We start from the raw sequence: 13,997 nt of genomic DNA on the forward strand, positions 1-13,997 counted from the left end.
GCCCCTGCATAGGAAGCAGGAATAACGTGTAGTGAAAGAAGAAGAAGAACGTAGATATGAAAGAAGGAAATAGTGGCAATGGTTATGAGGAAGTGGTGTAAAGTGGAGGTTGACAGGAAGACATATTTGTTGGATGTTGATATAGGTCAGGAAATGTGGAGGGTGGTGATGAAGAAATGCATAAATAATTTGGATTAGTGAACAAAGGAAGGGTAATTATTATGGGCAATTTTAATTATGGAGGTATAGATTAGAATGAAGAGACAGCATATGGGAATAAGAAAAATGAATTGCTCCAGTTCTTGAGAAATAACTCTCAGGCAGCATGTAAAGGAGGGCAGGCGAGGATAGAGAGTTTTAGATCTGATCATTTCATCGAAGGATGTAATTGTCAGTGGAGTTTCACACTTTCCTCCAGTTGGTGAAAATGATAAGGAAGTGATCACCTGGGTTGTAGTTAGCCATATGCAGACTTCTGTGAGAAAAGGACATGTACAAGGCTGGTGATTATGACAAGCTTAGGAGACAGCTTGGAGCTATAGCATGGAATGAGGAGTTGAGCAGTAAGGAAATAAATGCTGCTTGGGAACTGACAAATAAATACATAATAGCATCAATGTATGAATGTATTCCAAAGGCTAAAAGGTGACAAACACCTTGGACAGGGAAGATGCATATGCAGTGGTGTACTTGGCTTTTGCCAAAGCTCCCGATAGACTATAATAAATTTAATTCAATCCTTTATCCAAGTGTAAGCAAACAAAGATTGCGCCTGAAAATATCTTCAGGACTGAGGTAAGGTGGTACATACCTTGGCAACTTGCAACAAAGGTGGATCAAGCTCTCATCACTCCTTGTTTCAGTATCTCCCATAATGCAAAACACATCACCTTACGGACATGTATACTGCTATTCATTAAGGGAAGGGCCACTACCCAGCAGACCAGTTTCGACCTTTATTGAGGTCTCGTCAGTGGGAGGCAGACCCAGAGTGGTGATACTAAGACAGAAGCAATGGAGAGCTCAGAGAGGTCATTTTTACCTATACGAGTTAATAACAGGTGTACCACCTGTTGTTGTTGTTAGTGGCCCTTACTGCATAGCAGTATACTGTCAGCAAGGAGATGTTCTTTGCATTATGGGAGATACTGAGACAAGGAGTGATGAGAGCTTGATCCACCTTTGCTGCGAGTTGCCAAGAGATGTACCACCTTACCTCAGTCCTGAAGATATTTTCAGGTGCAAACTTTGTTTGCTTACACTTGGATAAAGGATTAACCTAAATTTATTATAGTCTAACCAAGTGCAAAATAAACTTCCAACTTCCGTTAAATAAATTGAAACAGATGGGATTGGATAACAAAACCTGTGAGTTGGACCAGTGACTGGCTGTCAGAGAAGTATCAGAAAGTTGTATATATGGGAATGCAGTATCCCAAAAGAGAAAGGTCACTAATGGCATGCTGTAGGGATCAGTTTTGGGACCATTGTTGTTCAATTTGCTTGTAAATAATATTGGAATGGGTTTAACTAGTGATATGCAGCTGTTTGCAAATAATGCAAAATTGGCAAAAGAGCAATGCAGAGTAATCAGATGTTATGACCTTACAGGAGGACTTGAATAGATTGCAAGAATGGGTAGTGGGCATTTAAGTGGAACTATCAGTTCAATGTTGCAAAGTGTAAGGTTTTGAATTTGGTAAGCAACAAAGGGATGCAAAGTATACACTTAGTATGGTAACTTTAAAGGAGATAGAGGAGATGAGAGATCTGGGAGTAATGGTGGATAAGGACATGAAATTTAGGGGTCACACTGCACAAGTTGTGAAGATATCACATCAGATAATGGAAATGATGTGAGGATCCTGACATGCAGAAATAAAGAGGTTATGATGCTACTAATCTGTATGAGGCAAGGTCTATATGGATTACTGTTCTAGGTTTTCATAGTGACAAAGATATGTTAGAAAGGGCACAGAGAAGATTCACAAAGGTGGTCTTTGGAATGTGGAATATGAGGATAGATTGAAAGAATGTAAACTGCAAAGCCTAGTGAATAGGAGAAGGAAGGGGGGGGGGGAGATGATGGAGACATATAAGCTAGTCAAGGGTTGTTATCAGGTTGACATAGAAGAGATTTTTCATATAATGGGAGAGGGGATAGAACAGGAGGCCATTGGTGGAAACTGTATAAGGAGGGTGTGAGCAAGGAGTAGGTTCTTGCATGGAGATTGGTTTGTGAGTTGTATGCACTGCCTGCTCGTATTGTGAATATAGACACTTTGAATCATTTTAAACCATTGGATGAGCATTGTGTGCAATAATATTTACCTCCAACAATGAGTTTCTGACTTCATGGAGGTCAGATGTTAATAATAATATTTTACCACTTCCTTGATATTTATTTTCTATGTTCTTACCAAAGTCTTCCCATGACTTTCGTTTAGCTAGTTTTACACAGTGATTTGCTTTCTTACATTTTTTCTCAGAATTCTCCCAGAGCACAAGTTGACTTACTTGCCAAGAACCTTCCAAATGGTTTCTTCTTTTCCTTAACTGCCTATTTAATTTCCTGAGTTCACCACGGAGTTCGGATTTTTATAGCCTTACAGACAACCACACACTGTGCCTCTCTGGATGAATCAATCGATCAATGTTTTCTTAAGGGTTTGCCACTGAATCGCCACAGTTTGGTTCTTGTTTCCAAATTCTTTAATTTTTTTTTTCAATGATGTTTGTGTATTTGAGCATACAGTTCACTTCTGAAAGCTGCTCAACTTTGATTTGTTTTAAAACTTTCTTACACACTTTACTTTTTAATATGAAATTCAATTTTATCCTGCTCAAAACTAAATAGTGATCACTTCCTATTTCAAATTCTCTGTATGCTCTTGTGTCCTGAACCAGTGGGAAAACATCACTATCAACTATAATAGTCACTTGTTTCAAATACAGAGTAACATATTTCCAAGCTTTTGCAATATTCCTTATTGCATGATAAATATTGTAAGATTTCCAGAATTCTCTAAGTGCTATTTTAGGATTTGTGTCCAGTGCTTCAATTGCTTGAGCAAATCTTCTCCGTTAAATAGTACACCTTGAAGTTCAATATAACAGCCTGATCCATCAACTGCAGTAATGATGTAGTGTTGGGTGGAAGGTAGACAACTTTTAATTGGGGTGGAAATCATCAAAATGGACAAGATGACCAGGAGAATTGTTTAAAGCAAGAAACTTTTTTTTTTATGTTAAGCCCATACACAAGAGGTTGGTTGATAAACCTATAGTATGTTACTACCATGTATGAGTAGTGGGTTGGGAAAGGAGGAACTTGTTCACATTTGAGTTAAATGACTGCATATTGTATTCCTTGGGGAAAAACAACAGAAGGGAAGACTGTTCCACAATATAACAGATGCAAGGATGAAGGAGGAGGAAAAATAAACTTGTTCTGTGGGTTTCAAGGTGCACTGTGAAGGGATGTTGAGCAGCAGCAGCACATGTTCCAACAAGCTTAGTAGTAAGTAGGGGAATTATTGATGCTATTTCAGATGAACATTTCCCATGGAAATATTTGTAGAATACACATATTGCGGAAACCAAACATCTGTGCAAAAGTGGGGGAGTGAGTTGGTAAGAGATGGGTCATTGATAAATCTAATTGCTCTCCTCATTGAGTCAGCATGAGTCAACTTAAAGGGAATGTCATTTTCATTGCAATATTTTTCTACTTCAATAATAAAGCAGTTGATAAACTAGTCTTCAAATAATGCTAGAGTCATCCGTGATTTCTAGTTAGATCAATAATAGACTGGAAGTGCTGCTTTGATGAGGCCTTTTAATATGCTGGTGGGTTTTCTGAGTTATGAACAAGTTGTGCTTTCAACTTGCATGTTCCAGATGTGTTTCCACCAAGCATTACCCTGTTTTTCGATGCTTTGTGTCCTGGCATAGTTTTTTCCCCTCTATGGAAATATAGGTGCAAGATGGTATTTTTTGATAAAACAGGCTTGTTTCAACCATATTAAATATTTGCTCAGGCAAATATGGACCTTTGTCAATTATGGATTGTAGCTACTCCAGAAAATTTTTGGCTACTTCAGTGTCACCACTAGCAGCCTCGCCAGATATGCACACTAAGAAAGCCAGCACAATTTTTAAAATGTGCAACCCAACCATTGCTTGCAGCAAATGACTATGTTCCTTCAGGATATTTTCCCTTAAGGTCCTCAAATAAACTTCTTGCTTTAGCCTGTGTTGTCATAAGGCTCAAAGGAACACATTTTTGGATCTGGTCTTCCATCCATATTGTAAGCAATTTTTCCATCTCTGCTAGTGCACCTTCATGTTTTTGTTGTTGTTTTTTTTGTTATCATGGTTGTTCTCATGCTGGCTGTTACTTTAACATGGGGATGAGTGTTGACTTGCACATACCATTTGTGTGTAAGTGCTGTCTGTAAATATTGTGTATTTCAGGAATTTCTTCCCTTACGTAATACTGATATACTTAACAATGCTTAATATATTGTAAATATGAATGTATAATTAAACCCTGATTCCAAAATAATAACCAGATATACAAATAAACATAATATTTGTACTGAATAATAAGTTAATGTGTTTACCTGTTCTGAATGGTCAGGCCGTGGATCCACCTGCCAGAGCTGGATTGCATTGGGAATGTCAATCCACAAGGTGGAATCAGTTTTTGGTACTTCACCATTACCTATTGTTGCTGGCTCCTACACAGTAAATAATGAAAAGCTATATCTAGTCACTATAATTTTTGCTCCTGTAATGAAATTATTAACTATAATAAAATCATGCACTTACCATGTTTCTATATCAAAAAATATCACATAATTGATTTTAATGATTTTTTTTGTTAATGATTTTTTAGATATATTTTTATCAAAAAGACCAAAATGCTTAATCAGTTCACCTCATCCTGTTTCAGAAAAGTACAAACAAAAGTTACAAACATGATATAAGCATATTATAAAGTGAAGAGAAACTTTCTGAACAAAAGAAATTGGTAGAATAATTAATAGATATATCCTAAATTTATTTCTGGAAATTTATTTCTGTGCGGCTATCAGCTAAAATTTGCATTGGGTGTTCTTTTCATAATGAGCCATTATTTCTTTAAAATGTTTCTTACTCAATGGATGCTAAAAAATGCATATATATTATTATCATCATGAGTCCTTCATGGAGATTTTAATGGTAATAATAATCACAGCTATTCATATAGAATTTATAAAATAGAAGCAGCAATACTAACCATTTTTTTAAAAAAATTGACAAAAAATTAGTGGCTTTATTAAAACAACAACAAGCATTTCTAATCCATAAAGGACAATGGAAAAATCGAACACATGAAAATGAAAATATTAGTCCAACTATTAACTGAAAGGATTTTAAAGATTCATCATTACTTAATTTAAAAGACAAATCACCTCATTTTGAAACTTTGAATTAAGTTCTGAAGATTTTAAGTCTGGTGCTCTAGCAAGGCAACTCTGATGCAAAAGGTCAGGGTTGCCTTTGGTAGGACACTACTTAAAAGATATGAAATCAGCACAGAAGCCAGTATGTTTGCTTTTTATTAGTGCCTGCAATTAAGGCTTCACTGGTCTGACAGATGTTTTTTTTTTTTTTTTTTTTTTTTGAATTGCTGGTTCTCATCAAAGATTATACAGAATTTCAAGAGAGAAAAACTCTATTTTCAATACTGTGGTAATTCCATGTAGGAAAACTGAATTTTGCATAAGAGGACTCTCAGGGACTCACACTGGTGAGTACAGTCGTATCAAACATGAGGTGCCTGAGCCAGACCAGATCTCACTTCCACCAATACATCTGGAAGTAAGATATAATATATTATTAATATATTATTTTATATTAAAATAAAATATAAAAAATCTTCTAATTCCTTTTCATCCCAAGGGAATAGGCAGCAACGTTTCTCTAACTTCGGAAACTTGCCAACTTTCACTCCTGATCACTGTGCAGTTATATGCATTCCTATACTGCGTGATTAAAAAAAAAGGTTATATGAAACTACAGCAAACCACCTTGTATTTCTTACATGAATTCATATTACTGTGTGTTTTAGAGTCAATTTTTTAGAGTTACAAAATTAAAACACCGTGTTTTTTCCAAGAGAGGGGGTTAGGGTGGAAACCCAACTTACCCATGCCAAAGACTGACAAATTTGGGAAACAGATGAAAAAAAAAACCAGAAAAATTTTGTCTGGTTAGTGACTACAAATGAACCTATAATTCTTTCTTCTGCTGATATCTAGCATCATGATAATTATTATAACACTATGTCACTTTTGTATATATAAATAACTAACCAAATTCATTATATCTCTCAATAGGTTATAATAAAAAAAATATCACTTACAGGTGGTGTCGGTGAAGGTGGTGGTAATGTACTGGATGTCCCACTTCCTGTGAATGATCTTGTTAACATATTGAATTTAGAAACCACTTTCTTTGGTGTGTTGGAGGGACTGCCAGTTGGTGTACCCTCTCCCGGATAATCTGGTGAGCGGGATTTGTAGCTATGAGTATTCATATATTCTTCATACTCTTTCATGCTGGCAGACATTAAACAATTTGTCCACTTGCCATACAGGAACCGGAGCTTAGTCTTTCTGTGAAAGATAAAAGAAACAAGGATCAGACAACAAGGATCTGTATTTGGGATTAAATGTATATCCTGCAACTTATAAGGCAGGAATGTTATTCCACATTAATCTGAGTGTTTAAGCAAATACACCTCAAACTGGTGTAATTAAAGAAATGTGTTCATCTAGTTCTAATTATTGACTTAAATAAAAAAATGAAAACACTTTAAGACAAAGATTTTATCCATTAGGAATTGATTATTTATTCTATCATATGTGCAATTTTATGTTAAGAGTTGAGACTTAACATATAGTACTTCTGTTAATTAGCTTGTTTAATGTAGATACAAAGATTTAAATTACATTTGTAAGTTTCAAAAATTAGAATAAGATAAAAGAACATGTGTCCACAATAAATAAGTTTAATTAAAAATATAAATTAGATACAAATATGCTGATTCCATAAATTAAGGAACAAAGAGAAAAACCATGATAAATCAGAAACTGTATAATCAATTTTTATGCAATTCAGTGAAAAGTAGCATGATATGAGATGTGAAAGAAACACCCACAAAAATTGCAAATAAATAATTTAATTCAGTAACAAATGGATACAAGAGACAATGGTCAAAAACAAGAGGTAAAAATGAGATTGTCAAAGTGCCTCAATAATGAATGTGATCACCCCCCCTCACAAAAATACAGCACTCATAACAATGTCTCATACTGTGTATAATGGTAGCTCAACTGATAATAACAATTATTGCTCCTGCAAAACTCTCCTAAGTCCCTCAAGATTTAGGGTACGGGGAGGTTGAGAGCAGCAGCACATCTGCCTAGAATATTCCAGACATGCACAATATGATTAAGGTCAGATGACCTGGCAGACTAGTGCATACATACAATAGTCTCTTCTTGAAGATATTGGTCCACAAGCTTCATTCAATAAGGACAAGCATTATCATTTTGTTGGATAAATGTCGCTCCTATCCCACTTGCATACTGATGAACAATTGAGTCCAGGATCTCATCTTTATAAGTTGCAGCGTTCATAGTTCTGCTAGGAAGCACATACAGGCTGGTGCATCCACTCAACAAAATGAGTCCCCAAACTATCATTCTATCTCTATCATAAGCATCCCTTTCATGGATATTAGAGGGATGATAACATGTCCCTGGTTCTCTCCAGATTAGAGCAAGCCTGGTAGAGCAAATTGGGACTTATCTATACACAACACCAAGTCCCAGTGTCTTGGGTCCAGTTGATGTGGAGCCTGGTCCATTTCAAATGTTTTCTCCTGTGGCATGAGGATAGGGGCATGCAGACTACTGGGTGCATAGCATATATACCATCTTTGTGAAGCCTTCTGTGCACAGTTGAAGTAGATAGCAATGTTTCCATAGCCAATGCAAGGTCAAATCATAGTTGATTCAGGTAGCACTCTTGTTTTAGCAAACATAATTGGAGATAATCAGTTATTCGCTACAGTTGTAGCCCATGGCATTCTTTCACTGTATCTGTGGAATGATTTTTTTTTTTTATGAATGTTGGAATTGGTTCCACAGTCTGTGAACCACAGAATGACTAACATGCAATCACCCTCCACCTGACTTCAGCAGGCCTATCTAGTCTTATGTTGGTTCACCATACGAATTCATCAGTTAAAATGTCTTGCAGCCATATCGAAGAATTTTGCTATAATGAAATGACTTGTTCTCACTCCAGACACGAAATGGAAAACCACTCCAAAATACCTACTTTTATGCCATGGCTCATTTGCATATATCATCAATAATGCTACTTATATGATAACTAGACTCAGCATCACTTTTTCCATAATGTACCCAAATTTAATACCCCCCCCCAGAGTTAAAGTTTTTCTCTTGTTCCTTAATTTATGGAAAACTATTCTGATTTATCACTAGTATTAACCAATGAATAGAAAATTCAAAAACAGCTACATGAGCATATGAAGAATGGTATCTTTTTATGTGTAGCAAAAAGAGAAAGACCCAGGTTAAAAATTATTGAACTCTTAGGATATACACACAAAAATACTTTTTTTTTCTTAAAAATCAAGAAATACAGCTGACTAAAGTTAGAACTTTTTCTAAGACTTTTTCTTTGACTGGTTAAAAAGTTAACTGATCTATTTTTCTTATGTAAAGTCTTTTATCTCTACAACTGAAGAATATCACTATAGAACTATTATTGTTTCAGGCAGTAATATATCATGATAATGTAATATCAGGTGATATATTCTGCATCTAGCAACATATGTATATTTTTAGTGCCAATCAAAGGGTACAACATTCCATTGTTCTTCCAATTGCACTACAGAAGTGCTTACAGAACATGAAGGATTCCTCATGTCATGATGAGAATTGAACTCAGATCTGTTCCAAAGGGCCAACATCCTATAGTTCTTCCCACTGTGCTACTATGGGTTATCATACGTATACACACACACACACATGCACTATTACAAACTATAGAAAAGAACCACTCTAAATCCTAAGAACTATTTTACTCATTTAAGCTCATTATAAATTTAAACCTGATGAAATGAATTTGCTAGCAAAGGATGTCACAATCACAAACTAGATGAAATGGCATGAAACACAGCAAAAGAAAATCACAGGAAATAAAACAAAAAGAAAATTGCAAGAAAACACAAAAGAAATGGCAGGAAATTGTGCATTGTGAACATAACACAAAGGACTGGCAGGGAACCATTACACGAAGCCCACAAAATGGCAACATGAAAAAGTACAAATGCAAACAAATTATGAGATCAAAAGAATGGCAGAGGATGGGACACTCTAGCATACTGTGATTATTACGAACCTTCAAATTAGAGAAGCCACTTAAAAAGAAGAGAAGAACTAGAAGAGCATGAAATTATAAAAATCTAGAATTAATGTTAAAAATTAAATCACTTACCTGAAATCATAATGAACTACAATTAAAATTGAAAATTTATGTCAAAAGCTAAAACATTCTAAATCAGAAATTTAGATTTTACCTTGTAGATAGTCTTCCAAACATGAAATGAGCTGCTACCCAAATTTTATAACTCTTACTTAAACTTTAAATTAAAGAAATACTATATATTGTGCGATATTCCTTTAATTTCCAGTTCTAAGGGAACAGTAAAAATTTATGCCAGCTGGTTTTGGTTCAACGAGGAAGTTAATGTTCATATCAGCTACATCTATCACTTTTCCTATCCCACCAATTGGAATAACAAAGATGGAGGTAACCAAGTTGATTGACTACTGAAGTTATGTTATTTTAATGGTACAAACTATTTCATAATAAAATACACATATGTATTTTATTATGAAAATTTCAGGTAAGTGATATTAATTTAAGCTCATGTAACATGTTGAAATTAAAAATTAATTCTGGATTTTCATTTTTATAATTTCGTGATCTTCTCATTCTTTCCTTTGTTGCCCATTATGGTTTACATTTCCACTTTGTCATGCTGTCATTGTATTCTTATTATTTCCTAATCTCCATGGAGTCACAAGACTTACTGCAAGCGGTCAACACTAGACAATACAAAGTTGATCATATCACTCCTTAAATTAATCCTTCATTTGTATTTTCACCAATCTCTTAAGTAATGCATTTCAAGCTCCTACCACTCTCCACATAAGAAACCTATTTTTCACTATTTCTTTTTTGTAACTTCCAGGGATGGCTCTGTGTTCTTGTTCCTTCTGTGCATTTTACCAAATAAAAAATCTAGCAAGTGTCAATCTAATAAGAACCTCTCAACGACTTAAATGTCTCAGTCATATTCCCACCCCTTTCCTCTTCTATCCTACAAATGCTGTAGTTTGCATGCCTTCAATCTAGTCTCATAAACAACATTGTACAGAACTGGATATCATTTTCATTACTTGTCTCTGCATCCTCTCCTAGGTTATTTCATTCCCTTCAAATCCTGGAGACTGGATATGAGAACAGAAATACAGAGGTGGTCTGATCAAAGCTATACATAGAAAACCCACCCATCTCTCATGGCCAATTTCCTCCTCAATATTGCAGCAATTCTGAGTTGTTTTCAAAATCTTTGCAATATATCCTTGGAACTTCAAATTTTTATCTACAATGATCGCAAAATTCCATGCTTCCTACACCCCTTCCAATATAACTCCACTAAGTGAGTATGAAGCATCCCATCTGAAGATCCTAAATTTCAAAACTTTATATTAGTTGCATTAAACTGATATCCTCAATCATTTGCCTATATTTTCAGCTTATTCAAATCCTGTTGAAGAGCCAGTGTCAACATTATTATTAATAACCCTCTCAAGTTTCACATCATCTGAAAACAGCTGAATAGCTCTCTCTATAGTCCAGTGAGAATATCATTGACATAAAGACTGAACAGTAATAGTCCCAGTGTTGAATCCCAACTGAACTATTTCTAACCTTACTACTGTCTGATACTGCTCCCCCCCCCCCCATGTACAATCTCCCTGATATCTATTGGAAAGCCAGTTTCCAATCCAGTCCATTAATTTGCCGCATGTGGGTTTGATATTTATTAATCATAAATTCATTGTTTTTGCTAGCACACTGACAGAACATGGGAGTGAAAGGTAAATCACTAGGTAGGTCTGTGCAGAAGACAAATAAAGTAAACGGCATGGATTTCTGCAAAACGGTATGGTGCCGTGAATGTAGCATATATGATATGGGAAGATATTGTGGATATTTATGCAGAGAGGCTGAATAAGAGAAAAGAATGAATGTGGGTATGCAGGAAATTAAATCTTCTTATGGACCACAAGGCTTGCTTAAATATGAATTTAAATAGTTTAAATATGAGTAGTAAACATGGCATTGTAACTAATACAGCAATTGAAGATTGTGCAAGTGTTCAGATAGTGTAGATGTGATAGTGAGGAAAAAAGACAATAAAGTGGGTGTTAATGATGTTAAAAAATAGAGTGAAATTAAAGATAAAGTGGCGAGCGGGGATGACAGCAAACAAGTGTGTGTGCCTGGCGATATAGAGTGAATGATAGCAAAAAGAGGATGCAAGATTTGAAAGCTGATGGTGAAGATGAGGCAAGAAATAAGGCAGATGCAGAATGAAATGAATAGAATTGGAGATATGTATGGAAGAATGAAGAAGATGAAAACAAATGATGCTGGTATGAAAAAGGCAACGAAAGACTAACAAGTGGTGTTTTATGGTGATTTTATTATTAGAGATGGGGTAAACAAGAAGATGTACAAGGTTTGTTTTCCTAGAGGTAAAATGAATAGAGTGATTGAGGTGTTGGATATGAGGAGTATGCGAGCAAAGGAGTTGGGAATGGTAGTAGGGACAAATGACTTCACCAGGAACACAAGCAGAATGTAAGATTGGATATCAGGAGGTTGTTAAGAAGGATAAAAAGATAATAGTGTGATAGGAAATGTAGTCAGTATGTTGCCCAGGTATGATAGTGATGAGATGAGGTGGAGAGCAAGAATTATGAATGATGTGTCAGCAGAATTGTGTGAAAAGAAAAGAGTGCAGTTTGTTACTGTGTGGAATGAGTTTGAAGGAACTCATGATAAACTGCATCTGAATAGTTTGGTGTATCATTTGGAGAGACTGCTGCTGAAAAAGAGAGTAATGAGAGCAGAGAATGAATCTGAGCAAGTAAGAAGCAGTGTGAAAGAGTAGGAGAGTAAGGAAGGAGAGATTGGAGTGGGTAGCATAAGTGTAGAGAATGAGAAAATGTGTGTAAGATAAACAGGGAAATGGAGAGACTCCAGTTGGACATGGGAACACAGCATGAGAAAGGTTGATGCTCCAAGAGGATGTGTGTGTGTGTGTAGACAAAAAGGGGAAGGGATGTAGGGAAAACAGCTGGATTTGCAGAAGGTTCTGGGATGAGTAAGGAGAAAAAGAAATGAATTGAGGAAAGTATGGAGAAGTCACATCTAATAAGTGGTAACAGTGGAACTTGTTATAGATCCAGGAATGAGCTGTTATATTTATATACGAATGCTAGAAGTATCAAAAACAACAGAAATGAAATGGTTGCATTGATTGACTTTGGAAGGTTTTTTTTTTTTTCCCCTTGGTTAGACTATAATAAATTTACTTTAATCCTTTATCCAAGTATAAGCAAACAACATTTGCACCTGAAGTATCTTCAGGACTGAGGCAACTCGTGGTAAAGGTGGACCAAGCTCTCATCACTTCTTGTCTCAGTATCTCCCATAATGCAAAGCACATCTCCTTGCAGACATGTATACTGCTATGCATTAAGGGAAGGGCCACTACCCAGACCGGTTTCGACCTTTATTGAGGTCTCGTCAGCGGAAGCCAGACCCAGAAGTGGTGATACTAAGGCAGAAGCAATGGAGAAGTCATATTTACCTATACGAGTTGCCAAAAGGTGTACCACCGACCTCAATAAAAATCGAAACCGGTCTGGGTAGTGGCCCTTCCCTTAATGCATAGCATTATACATGTCCGCAAGGAAATGTGTTTGCATTATGGGAGATACTGAGACAAGGAGTGATGAGCGCTTGGTCCACCTTTACCATGAGTTGCCTCAGTCCTGAAGATACTTCAGGTGCAAACTTTGTTTGCTTACACTTGGATGAAGGATAAAACTAAATTTATTATTGATTGACTTTGTTCACCCAAAACTGTTGGTATAAGTGACACATGGTTGGATGAGGATGACATCCTGATAAGGATAGAGAGTGAAGGGCATAATGAGTATAAAAAGGGTAAAAAAGGTAAAGTGGAGTGCTATTGATGAGAGAAAAAAATTATGTCCATACAAGAGAGAGATAGATGCAAGGGGGAAATAGTATTAGTATTATTTGAGGCAGCATGGTGTGAGAGAGAGGTGAATAGAATGTAATATTTCATTGGATGTTGCCACAGACTTGGTAATGTGGAGGACAGTGATGACCAGAAAATGTAAAAGCAAACGAGAAAAGAGTGATCATTATGAATCATCTAATGATTTTAATTATTAGAGCAATATAGATTCAGATGACGAGATAACAACCAGAAGTAAAGAAAATTAGTCAGTTTTTGATGATGTTACATACCACCTCAGGCAGTATGCAACAGAGGTTACATAAGGATTGAGAGCCTTAGATTTGATCATCTCATCAGAGGATATTATTTTAAATGGGGTGTCAAATCACCCTCTAGTTGGTGAGAGTGATCACAAAGTGATTAACTTGGGCGGTTTCCAATCATGTGAGGACTTCCATGAAGAAAGTGTAATATGTGGAACTACAAGGCTGGTGATTATGAGAAGCTCAGGAGACAGCTTGCATCTGAAGCATGGAATGAGGAGTTGGTTGGTAACGTGATC

The 13,997-nt window shown here is 35.9% G+C and overlaps 1 protein-coding gene across 1 annotated transcript in view; it reads right to left on the minus strand.

Moving 5' to 3' along the window:
- The window catches only part of LOC150106939 (oxysterol-binding protein-related protein 2-like), a 138,801-nt gene that overhangs the window by 13,987 nt on the left and 110,817 nt on the right, over positions 1-13,997 (minus strand). The window contains exons 8-9 of the mRNA XM_090393509.1: positions 6,413-6,665; positions 4,626-4,742 (exon numbers count right to left, since the gene is read on the minus strand). Of these exons, the coding sequence (XP_090249635.1) occupies positions 4,626-4,742; positions 6,413-6,665 (370 nt within the window). The remainder of the gene's footprint in view (positions 1-4,625; positions 4,743-6,412; positions 6,666-13,997) is intronic.

This window comes from Typopeltis vanoorti, chromosome 5 (assembly GCF_054136105.1).
Source record: "Typopeltis vanoorti isolate ZY-2024b chromosome 5, IOZ_Tvanoo_1.0, whole genome shotgun sequence".
NCBI lineage: Eukaryota > Metazoa > Arthropoda > Arachnida > Uropygi > Thelyphonidae > Typopeltis > Typopeltis vanoorti.